We start from the raw sequence: 15,734 nt of genomic DNA on the forward strand, positions 1-15,734 counted from the left end.
TGAAGACAACAAAAGTACCCTTACCTTAAAGAATGTTCAAAATCTTCCCTGGAGGCTAACTTGGGTATAACCCATATTTTGATAGTGCAGGGTGCCCTTCAATGCTATTATTGACGCTCTATTAAAGTTTTACAATGCTATTGGCGGCCTTTGCTCAAAACAAGATGCTGCCACCATAGACCTAGTGCTTGATTGGTCAATCATGGTGGCAGCAATGGAGAAGCCTTGTTCAAGATGGACCATTGAGTAGCACACAACGAGCACCACATCATGACTCATAATGTATCTCACAATAGTAACAATGATAGCATACACTCAGAAGGGCACCATTCGAAACCTCGCAAGCAAAGTGAGAAGATGAACTCTTCCTTGCCACTCTACATGGTGCGAGCCATTAGTATAAGGTGAATGCATGTCATGAATAAAACTACAAAGGTGACACCAATATGAGTGATGATAAAGAGAAGGGAAGGAAAGGAGGGAAGGAATGCTCCCACATGGAAGGTACAAAGGGTGCTTAAGAGGGTGTTTCTACATGTAGATGACATGTAATGGCTAACATGGAGAGCCCTACAAATACCTATCTAGAAGTTACAAGTGATTTCAGAGAAGGATTTCAAACACATACAGCCTGAACTGAGCACATCTTGCCTTCCATGCATAAGGTATATCATCATAACTAAAGCAGCACACTTACCTTCTTCACTCTCTGTTTTCCATAGCAGTTAAAACCCTCAGATTATGTTAAAGAAAACTACGGAGAACCCTGCTGATATGTACAATGCTGCGAAAACAGAAAGTAACATTATGATCTGCTATGAAATGAGTTGTCAAGCAAAGCATTGCAGAAACCACAACCACTAAGCCTGCCACATCTTTCAGGGAGGGAAGAGGAAAGCGTGAAAGAGTAGCACATTATACTGGATAAAATTTGCCCTCTCTAGGTCCGCACATCCACCACTAAGACCCAACCTTGCCAACTAGTCAAAACCACCTTGTTACAGGTCCTATGCTCTTATTTGTACAGGAACACTGTAGAAGTATATTCCAATCTGTTTTATATGGGAGCACTCCGGCTCCCTCCTATAAAACATCTGCATAAGATTACATTTCCACAGACAGAACCCAAAAGAACTTGTTCACTAAGGATTGACGCATAAGATTGAACCTTCAAACACTACACACCATCCAAAAAATGCTAAGAGACCAACAGATCACCTCTCCTGATTGTGATTCACATCTGGTGGGTATAAAGTTTGAGCATGTATACACTCCTCGACGAGGTGATGCTGGTCCTTGTGGTGATACAAACGTGCCTTTTCTGTGCAACCTGCTCCGGACGAAGAATGAGCCTGCTCAACAAAAGCCAGAACACAGCTGCCTTTTGACCCTTCAGGTACTGATTTCAAATGGAGAACCTTCAACCACAAAGAATTTGTATGGATGAAATCATAAAGCAACATCCCCTTGTCAAGATGGGCTTAAGGTTTCCACAACTTCATAACACTGTCTTCTCCATAAGTTACAAGAAGGTTCCTATGTGGATGATGAGTGACGCCAATCGCATCCTTCTCATGAACCTGCACCAAAAGGCAGCCGCAAGCTCAATGTCACAGCACCTGCATGTGATACATAACAAAAATGCAGACAGAAGACATTTGTCAAAGAGTCCAGGCAATCTAAGAGATGCATACCTTCAACAGATGCTCTAACTTTCCTGACTGATGACTGAAGCAATAAAGCATCCTGGAGAAAGATACCAGATCACAACACACACACAAGTAACCAGAGCTCAAATTGTGCACTGCGAACTTTCCAGAAGCTTACCTGTCTTCTCCCACACAATAAATCCATTCCCCTTTTGGAGAAACACAAGCACCAACAAAATCACCTCCTTCCCGTTTTCCCGAAGAAAAACTCTTAACCACCTACAAATCACTTATTCTTTTAGAGACATCCAGTTGCATGAAGCAAATTTGTTTTTTTTTTTTGACAAGCAAGTAATTAAAAGGAAGGAGAGACTGTTTCAGATCAACAAGAACTTGTCCTGTTACTTATGTGTTGCTTGGCATCATGCAAAAAGCTCTTACCTGGCCCTGAAGGGTCATAATATAGATTGAGGAAGCTCTGTTGCATACTAGAATATGGTCTGGATTCTTGGGAAACAGATGTACAGAATTGACCGTTGCATCCCCACCCTGCATATCACAGTAAATAATCAACGAAGCTGTTCTGTGCTAAATTCGATTCGATGGAAAGGCTTTATAGGTGTATTACATACCCGCAAAGGAGGTGGAGGCTTGAAAGTTTGAAGGCAATCTGTGGTTTTCAAGTCCCACACCTATAAGAAAGTGAGGATTGCTTTTATCAGAAAATGCATGAATTGAAACAAAGGGAGCATCAATTCCGCACCACTTACTTTAACTGAACCATCACTGGAGGCTGTCAAAATGCGTGTACCATCACTGGTAAAAATCGCATGGTTCACATAAGATGAATGACCCCTGAATTCCTTCAGTTGTTTTCCGGACTTCAACCCATGTATTCTGTTGAGCCCAGGTTAAACAACTAGCCATAAGTAGACCTTTGACAAACAACCAATAAATATCCTCACTGTATTCCTCCTACCTGGCAGTGCCATCAAAGGAAGTACTTAGTATTTGACTGCTATCACGAGAAAACATAATACTCGTTACACCTTGAGCATGTGCTCTCTCCAACCGCCGCAAGCACTGCCCTGTCCGAATTCTCCACACCTAGAGTACAAGAACAACTTTCAATAGCCCAATTAACTAAGAACAAATCTGCACAAAAATGTCAATCACCAATACCTTAATTTTTCCATCTTGCGAGCCAGATGCAATCATCTCAGAATCCCTGCTAAAATCAGCGCATAACACTGATTCATCATGCATCATAAATGCATCCTGAAAGAAATAGCAGCAAAGCTTAACAAGAAATGTTACGTTCTCCTTGTGACTTCATGAAACATTGTTAAGGATCACAGTTATGACCTCTTACAAGAATTCTTAAACTGGTTGATTAGCTATTGTTGCTTCAAAAAGCTTAAATGTTAGAGGATGTCATTTCCAATGAAATTTTCCATGCAGCAGGCTGTTGGGCGCACACACAAACAGCTTGCACGTGACAACAGCTCTAATTTTCTGAGTTATCACTGCTAATTTTTTGCCACACTAGACGACCAGAGAAACAAGGTGGCAACTCAATTTTTGAAGACGACGACTTGATAATTCTGACAATTGATACAGAAGGAGCCACCAAGGAAAAGACAAAGCCTTAAGGGAAGATGTGTAAGAGAAATATGAGTATGTCAAAATCCACATTGCTCACACCATTATCTTTTCTGATAGACTGTCCAGTATCTCTAAAATTTTCATTTTCCACACCATTGGACTTCTTCCTGAGGTTGAAGTATCCAGCTCTTCCATTCTTCATCTAATTCATGTATTTCTTATCTATTCAAAACTGTGCAGACCTACCTGCTTGCAAGAAAATTAGGCTTCTTTGGAAGGAGATTGGAGGCACCCACCCATGCAACTTAATCAACCAAATGGTCCAGTCATCATACATTAATCACTTTCAGCAGCAATTTGCTTGAATGTCTCCTTACCCTGTATCTGTCTTTGTATCCAGCACTTACAGCGTAAATGGCATGAAAGGAGGGAGAAAATGCTGAATTCATCTCCACATTGTGAAAGCTACAAGATGAGCATGCTCGTAAACTCTAGCTATAAAGCAAGAAGCAATTAGTGGGACACCTGGCCTTCTGACCTGGAGGAGTCTATTTCACGCAATTCAACTATATCTCTTGGAGTCCACATGAGATAAGGCATCTACATACATTCACTCATAACTAACTTGAACATTCATTTTAAAAATAGAAAGAAGGACAGAAAATTTTGTGATATAGAATCTCCTGTGGCAATGGATACACGCAAAACTTTGTGTGGGCAATTCAAAATGTTCCATTTCGCATAAGCTCCCTGTGTGTTCTATGATTGACAGTAGATTATGAATTTTCCCACCAATCCATGGTTAAGAAATGCCTTCTGAAGGACAATAATTGGGAATCCTCTTTCATTATTTTCCACGTTCCAATTAGAAAACAAATTTGTTCTAAATTCAATTGAATTATGCACGTTTCTTGACTGCATAACAGAAAACATGTTGTTCTAAATGTGACCACATACCTAAGTGTGCTCCTTGTGCCTAGATAATATTGTGAAGGAACACTGGAAACAATGTAATTAAAAAGCTGTGCTGAAGGATAAAACTTGATTGAAAAGAAAAATCGGAAGAAAAGAAAGAATGCAAGGAAATTAGGTGCAAACGTGCAGTGTCAAGACAAGAAAGGGACGATCAGGAATTGGTAACAAATAACAAAAAAATGCAGTCAATGCAACACTTACATCTGCTTGATATTGTAGATCTTTCTTTAGCTTCCCACTAATATAATCCCAGACCTGCAGTCAGTCATCAGCAATCATAAAATATGGTCATACTTCCTAAATTGATTGGTGAGTAAATGCCATGATGCAAGGTAATAATTGTGATTATAAAGGTTTAGGTTGGAAATTGGAAACGAGTACTGAACATGATGACATTTTATAGCTTTTAATAAGAGAAATGGCAATCAACCTCCAGAAACCCATCAACAGAAGAGGATACAAGGTATTGACCGTCTGGAGAGAATCGTGCAGATTCTGGATGGCTCTGCTTCCCAAACTGCCGAAGATCACGCCGAACATTAGAACACATCTAAGAATTGTTCCTGCTTGGTTTGTTACAAGAGGAATTAAGTGTTACTTTTATTGAATGGGCTAGCACTGTGGGATAAGTTTCTTCCTCATCTGCCTTCACTGCTGCTGTACCTCGGAAAAGATCGAATTGGGTGCCTGGTGGCAGCAGTCCTAAAAAAAATGTCACAAAAAAGGAAATGGACCAATCAGTAACCTCTTCAAACTGATGAAATGGAAAGAAAATATGTAAATTATTCAGAGAGAAATGAACCTTGGTGTTGTTGCCATTTCAACGCCTGACCGATAAGGCCCATTAATCTTGATGGAGGTACTACGGTAACCTCGGTTGCAAGAGCTGTGACCAAAGGTGAAGATGAGAAAATAAAAGAAGAAACACAAATTTTTCATAAAGCAAAGAAGGTGACACATATTTCAGTCCTGCATTAATGAAACATGTAGTGACATAAATATCTACCATTACTTATACACCCACATATGAAGTTTCGAGAATTATTGCAACTTATGCACTGCATTAGAGCACAGAAGATATCAATTATGAACTTGCCTTGACCTATCTGAGCTCTCCTTTTCTCTTTGGAAGAATCTTGATAAGCCTACTGACAAAGTTCCACACGGAGATAAGCTTCAGACCACTTGTCAATGCCAGGCCAAGAAAATCACATCAAAATCTACTTGCAGTTGCACATATTACCTCCCTAGGATCAAAATACGTCCGGACTAACAAATGTTCAAGCCGCAGATATCTTTCGGGCTGTTCTTGCTTCATAAAGCCCATCGCTTGTGTCTGCCGTAGTATAGACCTTGCTGTATCCAGCTCCCGTAATTCTATCATCTCCAACACTATCTATGACAGTGGTAAGAAGGAGCTTAACATAACAAAAGGAGGGCAGAAATCCAGCATATGATAGAATTCCAAAGATAGATAACCTGCTCGTATAAATCTTCAAGCTTCTTTCTTGGAAGCTTGAGCTGAACAACCTGTGGTAGAACTGCATCCCAGCGCCCATTGTTGATGTCGGCAACAAATGTTTCAAGACTATCTACAGTATTTAATGAGACTTGACACTCGTTTTGTAAGGTCTGAAAAGTTTGATGCAGGGAGTTTTCTTTGCAAAATTGCAGAACAATCTTGATGACGCTGCAATATGAATTGTATACATGTCAGAAACAAAACTGCAAATTCATGTCAACAGTCATTTGTTCAGAATTAAACATGTTCGCCTGGAAAATCTTTAATTAAACAAAATATCTTATGGCTGGTAGATCCATTTAATATGCAGATACAACCAATGAGAATAATAACAACCAGCTCCTACAGCAGCAGGGTAAAGACAGTGGTCTATCAAATCTGCAAACAAATACTTAACACAGAAAAATAATTAACTTGACAAGAGAGAGATACGCATGGAAAATCTCACATAGGCGAGCTTGATTGCTTCTGCAGAAGAGACATTTGAACCCCCAACAAGTACGAAGTTCATCTTGTTGCTGAGGGCGATGCACAGAAAGAAGGTGAAAATCTTGATGAGACTTTTGCTCCCACTGCACAATTTACCTCTACTCATCTTGTGTTTGCACTAGTCCATAAACAGATGTGAATTCTACTTTTCTAAATGGTGATTTAGAGGACGAAATGTATGCGAAACAACTAACTGGTTTTGTTGTTGATGCTTATGACTTGTTGAACAAGTCATTATCAGGATCATCTACTTGTTAAAGAAGGCACTCTATTGTCTATTGCATCCATGATGCTGGTATCATAAGATAGACAAGTGAAACCAGCTGGAGACTTGAGCAAGCGGTGAAACACTGTAAATAATACCACAACTGAATTGAAACAGCAAACTGAACTTGAAATTACTTAAAGAGTCAAGGCACAGAGGGGCCAAGTTCCCCTTATAGCTGCAGCGGCCCCTCAGTGCCCCTTGAGGCATTCCTTATACAACACAGTAATATATTTGGCTCTTCTTATATAATCAATTGCCACTGATACATATAGCAAAAAAACCAAGCTTCGACAAGTGCGAAATCCATCAATAGTATTACCTCTTTGGGAAATATATGACAGAATGGTTCATTCCCATGGATAGCATGTTACACAGAAAAAGAGAACATGCTGGAAAGACAAAACCCCCCTTTTTCTCTAAATAATTGGCCCCACATTGGTGTAATTCTGCACATGTCTGCTTTATGTACCATCTGGCTTGAATTGCTAATGCATCTTCTTTTCCCCTCAATAACGTATAGGTTTTATGATGTCCAATAATATATTTTACACCAGTTTCTAAACCTCAACATATCCCATAAAGATATGGTGGTTGGGGGTCATCGGACCACAGCAAGTAATACTGTTTACACTGAATATAATTTTCTGATCCTTTTTTAGTAAAGCCCCCAGCTGCTACCACATGCACATGATATCGTGAATTTTTTATGAGCTTGAACTAGCTGGCATGGAATACCCACGAGGGAAGTTTTAATGCACCAATTGTTAAACTGCTATATATTGATCTTGGTTACAATCGTTCTCTAAGCCCACTCACACAATTTGAGAACAACTTGGGGGCTGGCGTTTGATTTATTAGCTTAGGTCTACCCAAAGCAACTAAAACATCTACTATTTAAATCATGGCCCAATAGCAGAGGCACATAGCCCATGTGGAGAAACTACAAGCAAAGTGGACATAAAAATACACCACATCAGTATAAATCATAGAAAACTGTCACATGAACGCACCGTACCGCTGCCACCTTGCTGGCCATACAATAGGCCACATCACTGTCCGTACCACATCATCAGCCCATACACAAGCCATGCAGGGAGATACAGCATGTTGGTATGGGGAGATGACATCATGGTTTCAGGCACATGGGTTCAGCATAGACAGGTTGCCACCCTTCCAGTACTCATTGGATGCACCATCTCTCACTCTTACACAGTCCGAGATCACCAGGCTCATCCGTCAAGACCTGACCCAGCTAGACACCAGGCGACATGGATACAGCCGGCGCAGGGGCTGGGCACGAAGATGGCTTTCTACAGAGAGCATCTTCTCCAGCTTACGGAGGATGGTTTTGTGACGAGACCCATATACATGGACACCCACTTGTCTCATGGGAAGATGTGCTATTGGCCAGTTACGCACGTCTTCTCACCAGCTGCGGATTGAGACTGGGAGATACAGCGGAGTACCAGCAGAGGCCAGGACTTGCCCCTTGTGTGACATGGAGCCTGAGACAGAGTTGCACTACACATGCCGCTGCCCCGTCTACTACGAGATACGAGGCCGCTTCCATTGCTTGTTCAAAGAGGGTTTTGGACCACTCTCCAGAGTCATGGGGATATGAGGATCAGAGATGCTTGGGTTTGTTCCTGCTCGAGCTACGCAGACACAGAGATAGCCTGATGAGTGGAGAGGCTAGCCAGTCTCAGAGACGGATCACAGATTTCTTTAGAGCAGACATTGGACAGCCGCAGGAGCTACTACCACAGCAGAGCTCACTTCCGTCTCACACCAGAGGCACACTGATCGACCGAGCGAGTGAGCTGGGAAATCCAGGCGCCCACGACTGCGGAGGACTACACAGCATCGACGGAGGCTTCATCAGAAGATTCGAAGCACTCTGGCCAGGCATGCACGATGCCCGGTCAGACTACTGACCATGGAGGAGATTGATGAGATCCGCTAGCGCCCGATGCTAGATCTCCTATGATTTAGCTATCCCGGCAAGCTACCCCTTTTGCTTAGTTCACATCGACCAGTCTAGGATCCCATAGTATTTTTTGTTTTGTTTTGTTATGTTGTTAGTTAGTTTGTTACTCTGCTTTGTATCAGATCCACCACATTCATAGTGGTCTCGTACGGTCCCGTACGTTTTGTACACGTACGATGATGTGCGGTACTAAACGAACTAAAAAATATTAAGATGTACGATGACGTTACGTACGTTCAAAATAAAAAAACCAAGAATTCTTACGTCTAAGGCTCAGGCCCTTGGGTTTAAACTTTACACTTAAAGAAACTTGACATTATGAGATCTTCAATGGGAGCTTGAGAGGGAGAGACCCAATGGAGAGAAGATGGAGAGGCAAGACTCTAGTCTCTAGAGCTTGTCACTTGAGAGCTAGAACATGGGAGCATTGAGCAGTGAGAGCATTGAGAGCAATGAGCATTGAGAGCATTGAGAGCTTGAGAGCAATGAGCATTGAGAGCTTGGAAGTGTTGGAGAACAAGATGGAGAGGCATTGCTTAAATAGGAAGAGGCTAGAGCATGAGAGAGAGAGAGAGAGTTGGGCTGCTCAATGTAATCCATTCACAATTGTGAATTTTGCCCAAAAAAACCACCAAAAAAAAAAAAAAAAAACGTACAAAACGTACGGGACGGTACGTGACCCGCAGTACGGAACGAGACGTTCCGTACGTCGTACGAAAACTACCCTGACCACATTGTAACTTTCCGGTCTCATAGGTCACTTTGGCCTTTTGAAGACGTTAATATAATATAACATTTCATTTCATTTCTCTCTCTCTCTCTCTCTCTCTCTCTCTCTCTCTCTCTCTCTCTCTCTCTCTCTCTCTCTCTGTGCTGCTCGTTGTTGCCTGGCTTGCGCCATACCCCCCCCCCGCCTCTGCCCCTCGCGCCCGCCCTGCACTGCATCCACGCGCCCGCCGCCCTGCACCCCCGCCTCTGCCCCGCGCGCCCGTCGCCCTGCACCCCTGTCGCCCTTGCCCTGCTCGCGCGCTGCACGCTGCCCTAGCCCCCCAACCTCTACGCGTAGCATGTCTCCCCCCCCTTTCCTACACGTAACATGTCTTCCCCCCCCACCTCCCCCCTTTTTTTTCTTTCACGCGTAGGACGTCAGTTTTTTTTTTTTTTTTTTTTTTTTTTTGGCCCCGTTCCTCCCACTCTATCTACCATACTTATTCCCCCCCCCCCCCCCCCCCCCCCCCCGCGGCTCTCTCTCTCGTAACTAACGTTTTCACCCCCAGGTCTTACCGCCTCCGCTCTACCACTCGCCGAGACCGCTGCTAGTGTGGGTGCACACGTGCATCTATCCCCCCCCTTGCGGACAGCGATCAAGCATGAGGAAGACAAACGATAAAGCTGACCCCCTAGAGGATGCCATTCGAAAATGCAAAGAGGAAATGACGGAGACCGTCACCAAGTTGAACCGCAATCTCTGGGGCACAATAAACATCCTCGAAGGACGTGTGCTGATCCAAGAGAGCAAGATAAGCACGCTGGAAGACCGAGTGACGACCCAAGAGGAAGAGATCGCGTCACTCAAGAAAGAACTCGCCGAAGCCCGATCAAGAAACACACTGGAAGAGGGCGAACTGCAACCCTCAGTAATTGAAGAAATCAACACGATCAAGGAACAAGTACGGGCCATCAAAGAGGGAGAAGAACAGCACAAAGAAATGACGACTTCTTGGGTGGATGTTCTTACCAAAACCCAACAGAAGGCGGACGAAGCCGAGAAATGGATCAAGGTGGCCAAGAAAGGGAAAGACAAGGAGATAACGCCCACGTCCACACCCAACAACATCATTAACCAGACACTAGAGGAGGAGCAGAGGAGAAGGGTGCGCGCTTTACATGTGAGAATTTGCGGTCTTAAAGACAAAGGCAATGTGGACGAAGAAGTAAAAGAACTCACAGCCCTGATGGGGATTCATGAGCCAACACACACAAGGGCATGGAGAGTGGGCAACATAAAGAAAAATGGAGGCAGTGGAGAAACCTCAAAAGAAAGAGCACTCATCCTCCGTTTTCCCTCCATGGAAGCAAAGAAGTCATTCTTGAAGAAAAAACCAACTCTTAAGGAGACTGGCATCTTTCTCGGGGACGATCTCACCCTCTCGCAGATCGCTCATATGCAGGAAGTAATGCCGGAGATTAGAGCGGCAAGGGGAAAAGGCAAGATCGCTTTTTACCGAGACGGAAAAGTAGTAATACTGGAGCGACGCTCCACATGACGGTGCGAGACTTATGGGACCACACTCAAAGTAGCTGCCTGGAATTGCAATGGATCTATGCGTCTTGATGTGGGTGCTTTTGAGGATAGCTTTACTGGAAGAGACATCATCTTCTACTCTGAGACACACCAGGCCCCGGGGCAATCCATGCCTCACATCAATGGATATAAGTGGGAGACAGCCTACAGACAGGAGACACGCTCAGAGCACAGAGGGCGAGGCTCGGGAGGAGTGGTAGTGTTATTTAGAGAGGATCTGCAGCCACTGATACATATAGCCCGCAGGGACGAGCAAGCCAGGTACATGTGGGTGAGACTGAAAGCAGAGACAGGCAGATACCTCTATCTAGCTATTTGTTACTTTCCCCCGAGTACATCAGTTTATGCACCACCCAGGGGACAATCCCCTTTCTCTATTTTGGATGATGACATATGGGAGTTCTCTAGGGACGGTGACATTATCATCCTCGAGGACTTCAATGCTAGGACTGCCCATCACCAAGCAGTGTTTTATGATACTTCAGAGGAGATGCTAAGAGAGATAGATGTGGCAGATACGGGCCTTTCCAGACTATCACACGATATGGAATATACTGAGTATGGGTGACACCTGATAGACATGGGCACTGCACATGGATTGGCCATCTTGAACGGCCTACAGAGATTTCCTGCTGCGGGAGGCTTAACATGCTTCCCACACAGACATGGAACCAGCACGGTGGACTATGTCATGGCACAACCGAATCTCATCTCTAGTATCCAAGAACTCACAGTTGGGCCCAGACCGGTCGGGGTGGCAGTGGATCATGCTCTGGTGTCAATGACCATCTCTTTCCAATTCAGTGTAGCACATAGGCCACGAGTAGTACCCCCTACTCGCTACACATTCACAAGGGAGACAGACTCTGTATACATGGACGGAATCTACAGACGCCTATGCACTGAGGACCCGGGGCGACCTCTAGAGGAGCTAACTACTATATTGACACAGACATTACATGAGGCAGCAGCAGAAGCATATCCACACACCCAGCCTGAGCAGAGCCGCCGTTCTGGGAGCATGCCTCAGAACAGCTGGTACGATGAGGATTGCCGCCAGACTAGAGCCAGACTTCAGAGGGAGGTGCTGTTGAGGGACGTCACTCACAGACAGTCACAGATGGACTTTCGACGCCTGATGCGACGGAAGAAGAGGGGTTTTCTGGCTCGGCTCGAGCAGGATCTATATCAGCTATTCATGAGTCAAGACCCGCGTGAGGCGTGGCGGCTCTTTCATGAGCAATCCCCCCCCCTTGCTATTTCCTCCACAGAGACCTGGGGTCAGTACGCATCATCTTTGTACACAGTACCTGAACAGCCGCCCCTCCCCAACCCCCCCGACCCATGCCCACATACATGTGTCTTTTTCACCGTTGAGATGGTGAAGAAAGCTATTGACAGGATGAAGACTGGGAGAGCATATAATCATGAGGGCCTAGTAGCTGAGCATTTCATGCATGCCAAAGACCTACTAGCAGAGCTTCTAGCAGTTATGTTTAACCGTGCCATGTGTGAGGGCCTACCGGACACTTGGAGCCTATCTACGATCGTACCTATCTTCAAATCAGGAGACCCCATGGAGCCTGGGAATTATCGCACTATTATGATCGGGCACACACTGGCACGGTTGTATGCATCCATTCTTGAGCAACAACTGAGTAGATGGGTAGAGAGGGAAGGAATGCGTGCAACTGGGCAGGTAGGATTCAGGAGAGGCTTCTCTACTCTTGACCATATCCTAACACTCAGGGCCATCATCGAGGAAGGCAGATCTCATGGGAGACGGATCTATTGTAGCTTTGTGGACTTCCACAAAGCTTTCGACACGGTTTCCAGAGCTAGACTGATGCGCAGATTACAGGAAATGGGAGTACCCACAGAGCTCATTTGGGGGATCATGGCATTATACAGATCAGTAGTAGGGCATGTACGCACCCCGGAGGGACTCTCAATACCGGTTCACTCCACTATTGGGGTGAAGCAGGGTTGCCCGCTCTCTCCTACTCTTTTCAGTATGTATGTGGATGAGGTTTCTAACTACATTGACAGGGACGAGGATAAAGGTGCACAGTTGGTAGGGACATGGATTCCAGTTTTGTTATATGCGGACGATATTGTGTTGATCTCCGAATCCCCAGAGGGAATGCAAAGCCAATTGGATGCTTTGCATACATTTGCCCACGAAAGTGGTTTGTTTGTCACCCTTGGTAAAACCAAGGTTATGGTGTTTAATACCACCCCACAGTGGATCAGGAGATCAGCACCTACATTCACATACGGCCAGGAGATTGTGGAGTACACAGATGCTTACATGTACCTTGGAGTGGTTTTTACTGGACCCACATTCTCACTCAGAAGAGCAGCAGAGACCAGACTGACTAGAGCCCACGCAGCATTGGGTAGATTGGAGAGGATGTGTTCGCAGGTTCAGTTTCAAGAACCCCGGACGAAGCTCTGGCTCTTTGACACCTTGGTGGCCTCAGCATTGCTTTATGGAACCAAGATATGGGGACCTTCATTGGATCACCACGGGAGGCCGGGTCGCACAGACGGATGGGGAAACATGGAGAAGCCTCTCGTCTCTATGATCTCGCGGCTCATTAGAGCCAAGGCATCAGTACCACGGGCCATTATTCGAGCAGAGCTGGCGGCCCCCCCACTAGTGGTAGAGGCGCTCACCAGATCAGTCTCCTTCATAAACCGCACATGGGAACTTCCCAGAGACAGATATGCTCGCATAGCACTTGAGTCCTCCCGACAGTTAGCCATACAAGGAGATACAACATGCTAGTATGGGGAGATGACATCGTGGTTTCAGGCGCATGGGTTCAGCATAGACAGGCTGCCACCATTCCAGTACTCACTGGATGCACCATCTCTCATTCTTACACAGTCGGAGATCATCACCAAGCTCATCCGCCAAGACCTGACCAAGCTAGACACCAGGAGGACATGGATACAACCAGCACAAGAATTGGGCACGAAGATGGCTTTCTACAGAGACCACCTTCTCCAGCTTACGGAAGATGGTTTTGTGATGAGACCCAGATACATGGATACCCACCTGTCTCATGGGATACGGTGTGCTATTGGCCAGTTACGCACATCGTCTCACCAAATCAGGTTGAAACCGAGAGATATAGCGGAGTACCAGCAGAGGCCAGGACATGCCCCTTGTGTGACATGGAACCTGAGACAGAGCTGCATTATACATGCCGCTGCCCCGTCTACTACGAGATACGAGGCCGCTTCCATTGCTTGTTCAGAGAGGGTTTTGGACCACTCTCAAGAGTAATGGGATACGAAGATCAAAGATGCCTGGGTTTGTTCTTGCTCGAGCTGCGCAGACACAGAGAGAGCCTGATGAATGGCAAGGCTAACCAGTCTCAAAGACGGATTACAGACTTCTTCAGAGCAGACACGGGACAGCCGCAAGAGCCACTCCCATAGCAGAGCTCCCCCCCGTCTCACACCAGAGGCACATTGATTGACCGAGCGATTGAACTCGGGAAATCCAGGCGCCCATGACTGCGCAAGACTACACAGCATCGACGGAGGCTACGTCAAAAGATTCAGAGCACGCTGGCCAGGCATGCACGACGCCCGGTCAGACTACTAACCATGGAGGAAATTGATGAGATTCGCCAACGACCGATGCTAGATCTTTTGTGATTCAGCTATCCCAACTAGCCGCCCATTTTTGCTTAGTTTTTCGGCTTAGCTCACATCGACCTATCTAGAATCCCATAATATATATCTTTGTTTTGTACTGTTGATTAGGTTATTTTGTTACTCTGACTTTGTATCAGATCCACCACCTTGTAACTTTCTGGTCTCATAGGTCACTATGGCCTTTTGAAGACGTTAATATAACATTTCATTTCATTTCATTTCTCTCTCTCTCTCTCTCTCTCTCTCTCTCTCTCTCTCTCTCTCTCTCTCTCTCTCTCTCTCTCAAATAAACTGAATAAATACAAATCTCAAGGGCATAGCCTCAAGATAAGGGTACAATGCTGACCATCAAAGAGGTGTGTGAGCAAAAATCCATAAAATATACAAAGGTCGTTGCAGGCTTGGACACTCCAAGCAAGAAATCAACAGCAACACACGAACAGAAACTACAAAATCAGTGAATTTTGAGAGAGAGAGAGAGAGAGAGAGAGAGAGAGAGAGAGAGAGAGAGACAGCACTGCAAAGTTCCGAGCCAAGACGCACCGGTCCCAAAGACTGGCCCCCCCTTCTGGTATTTCTTTATTATTATGCTCGCAAAGTACAACTAGTTCTCGCTCCGTTCTGGCTACCTTCTTCCTATGGCCTCGACGTCACCTTGCACATTCTTTGTGTTTGCAGATTTTTGTTTGATTGTCCTCCACCTTTTTGTTCCATCACCCTTGCTACTAATGCTTGGATCTAAGAGGCAAAGGGCAAGGAATGCAAAACGGTAGGGATGTTGTCTGGGATCTGCAAACTCGACAAGGCTAAGGGCTGATCTAGTATGGTTGACGTTGAGGACGGGCTGAAAACTAATAAGTAGCCCAAGTAATCAATGCATGGTCGTCACCAAACGCAGGATGGATACTTTGCATGACGGTGATTGTAGCAAGGCTACAGTGTCACAGGCACTGGACAAACAGTTGGTTGCAGTTGGGATGGGGTTCACACTGGACGGACTTTTGTTGAGCAGTGACACATGGCAGGCATACGGGTGGTGGTCTAGCAAATGCGGGGCCAAACCACCACGACCACAATTTGGAGATAGTCTTAGTTGGACGGGATATTTGTGAGCCATTGGTGGCTCTTTATGGTTGTATATATCCATAGTGTTTGGGGCTATGGATATCATCTACTTTGTGTGGTCAGTACTCTAGAGTCTATCATCTTGAGTTATACACAGCACGTCTGCACCATCCCCGCACATTTGAGCCTCGACACCC

General features: G+C 45.2%; 1 protein-coding gene across 1 annotated transcript in view; it reads right to left on the reverse strand.

The window, feature by feature from the left end:
* Positions 1–895: 895 nt before the first annotated feature.
* Positions 896–15,734, reverse strand: part of SMU1 (transducin family protein / WD-40 repeat family protein) — a 28,427-nt gene continuing 13,588 nt past the window's right edge. Inside the window, exons 2-16 of the mRNA XM_086490434.1 lie at positions 5,709–5,919; positions 5,473–5,625; positions 5,326–5,374; positions 5,032–5,115; positions 4,828–4,931; positions 4,660–4,746; positions 4,431–4,484; positions 2,832–2,927; positions 2,629–2,756; positions 2,420–2,546; positions 2,282–2,341; positions 2,091–2,198; positions 1,828–1,928; positions 1,695–1,746; positions 896–1,580 (exon numbers count right to left, since the gene is read on the reverse strand). Coding sequence (XP_086346560.1) covers positions 1,482–1,580; positions 1,695–1,746; positions 1,828–1,928; positions 2,091–2,198; positions 2,282–2,341; positions 2,420–2,546; positions 2,629–2,756; positions 2,832–2,927; positions 4,431–4,484; positions 4,660–4,746; positions 4,828–4,931; positions 5,032–5,115; positions 5,326–5,374; positions 5,473–5,625; positions 5,709–5,919 — 1,513 coding nt within the window. The 3' untranslated portion in view covers positions 896–1,481. The remainder of the gene's footprint in view (positions 1,581–1,694; positions 1,747–1,827; positions 1,929–2,090; positions 2,199–2,281; positions 2,342–2,419; positions 2,547–2,628; positions 2,757–2,831; positions 2,928–4,430; positions 4,485–4,659; positions 4,747–4,827; positions 4,932–5,031; positions 5,116–5,325; positions 5,375–5,472; positions 5,626–5,708; positions 5,920–15,734) is intronic.

Source organism: Adiantum capillus-veneris, chromosome 19 (assembly GCF_014529385.1).
Source record: "Adiantum capillus-veneris isolate H3 chromosome 19, ASM1452938v2, whole genome shotgun sequence".
In the NCBI taxonomy this organism is placed as follows: domain Eukaryota; kingdom Viridiplantae; phylum Streptophyta; class Polypodiopsida; order Polypodiales; family Pteridaceae; genus Adiantum; species Adiantum capillus-veneris.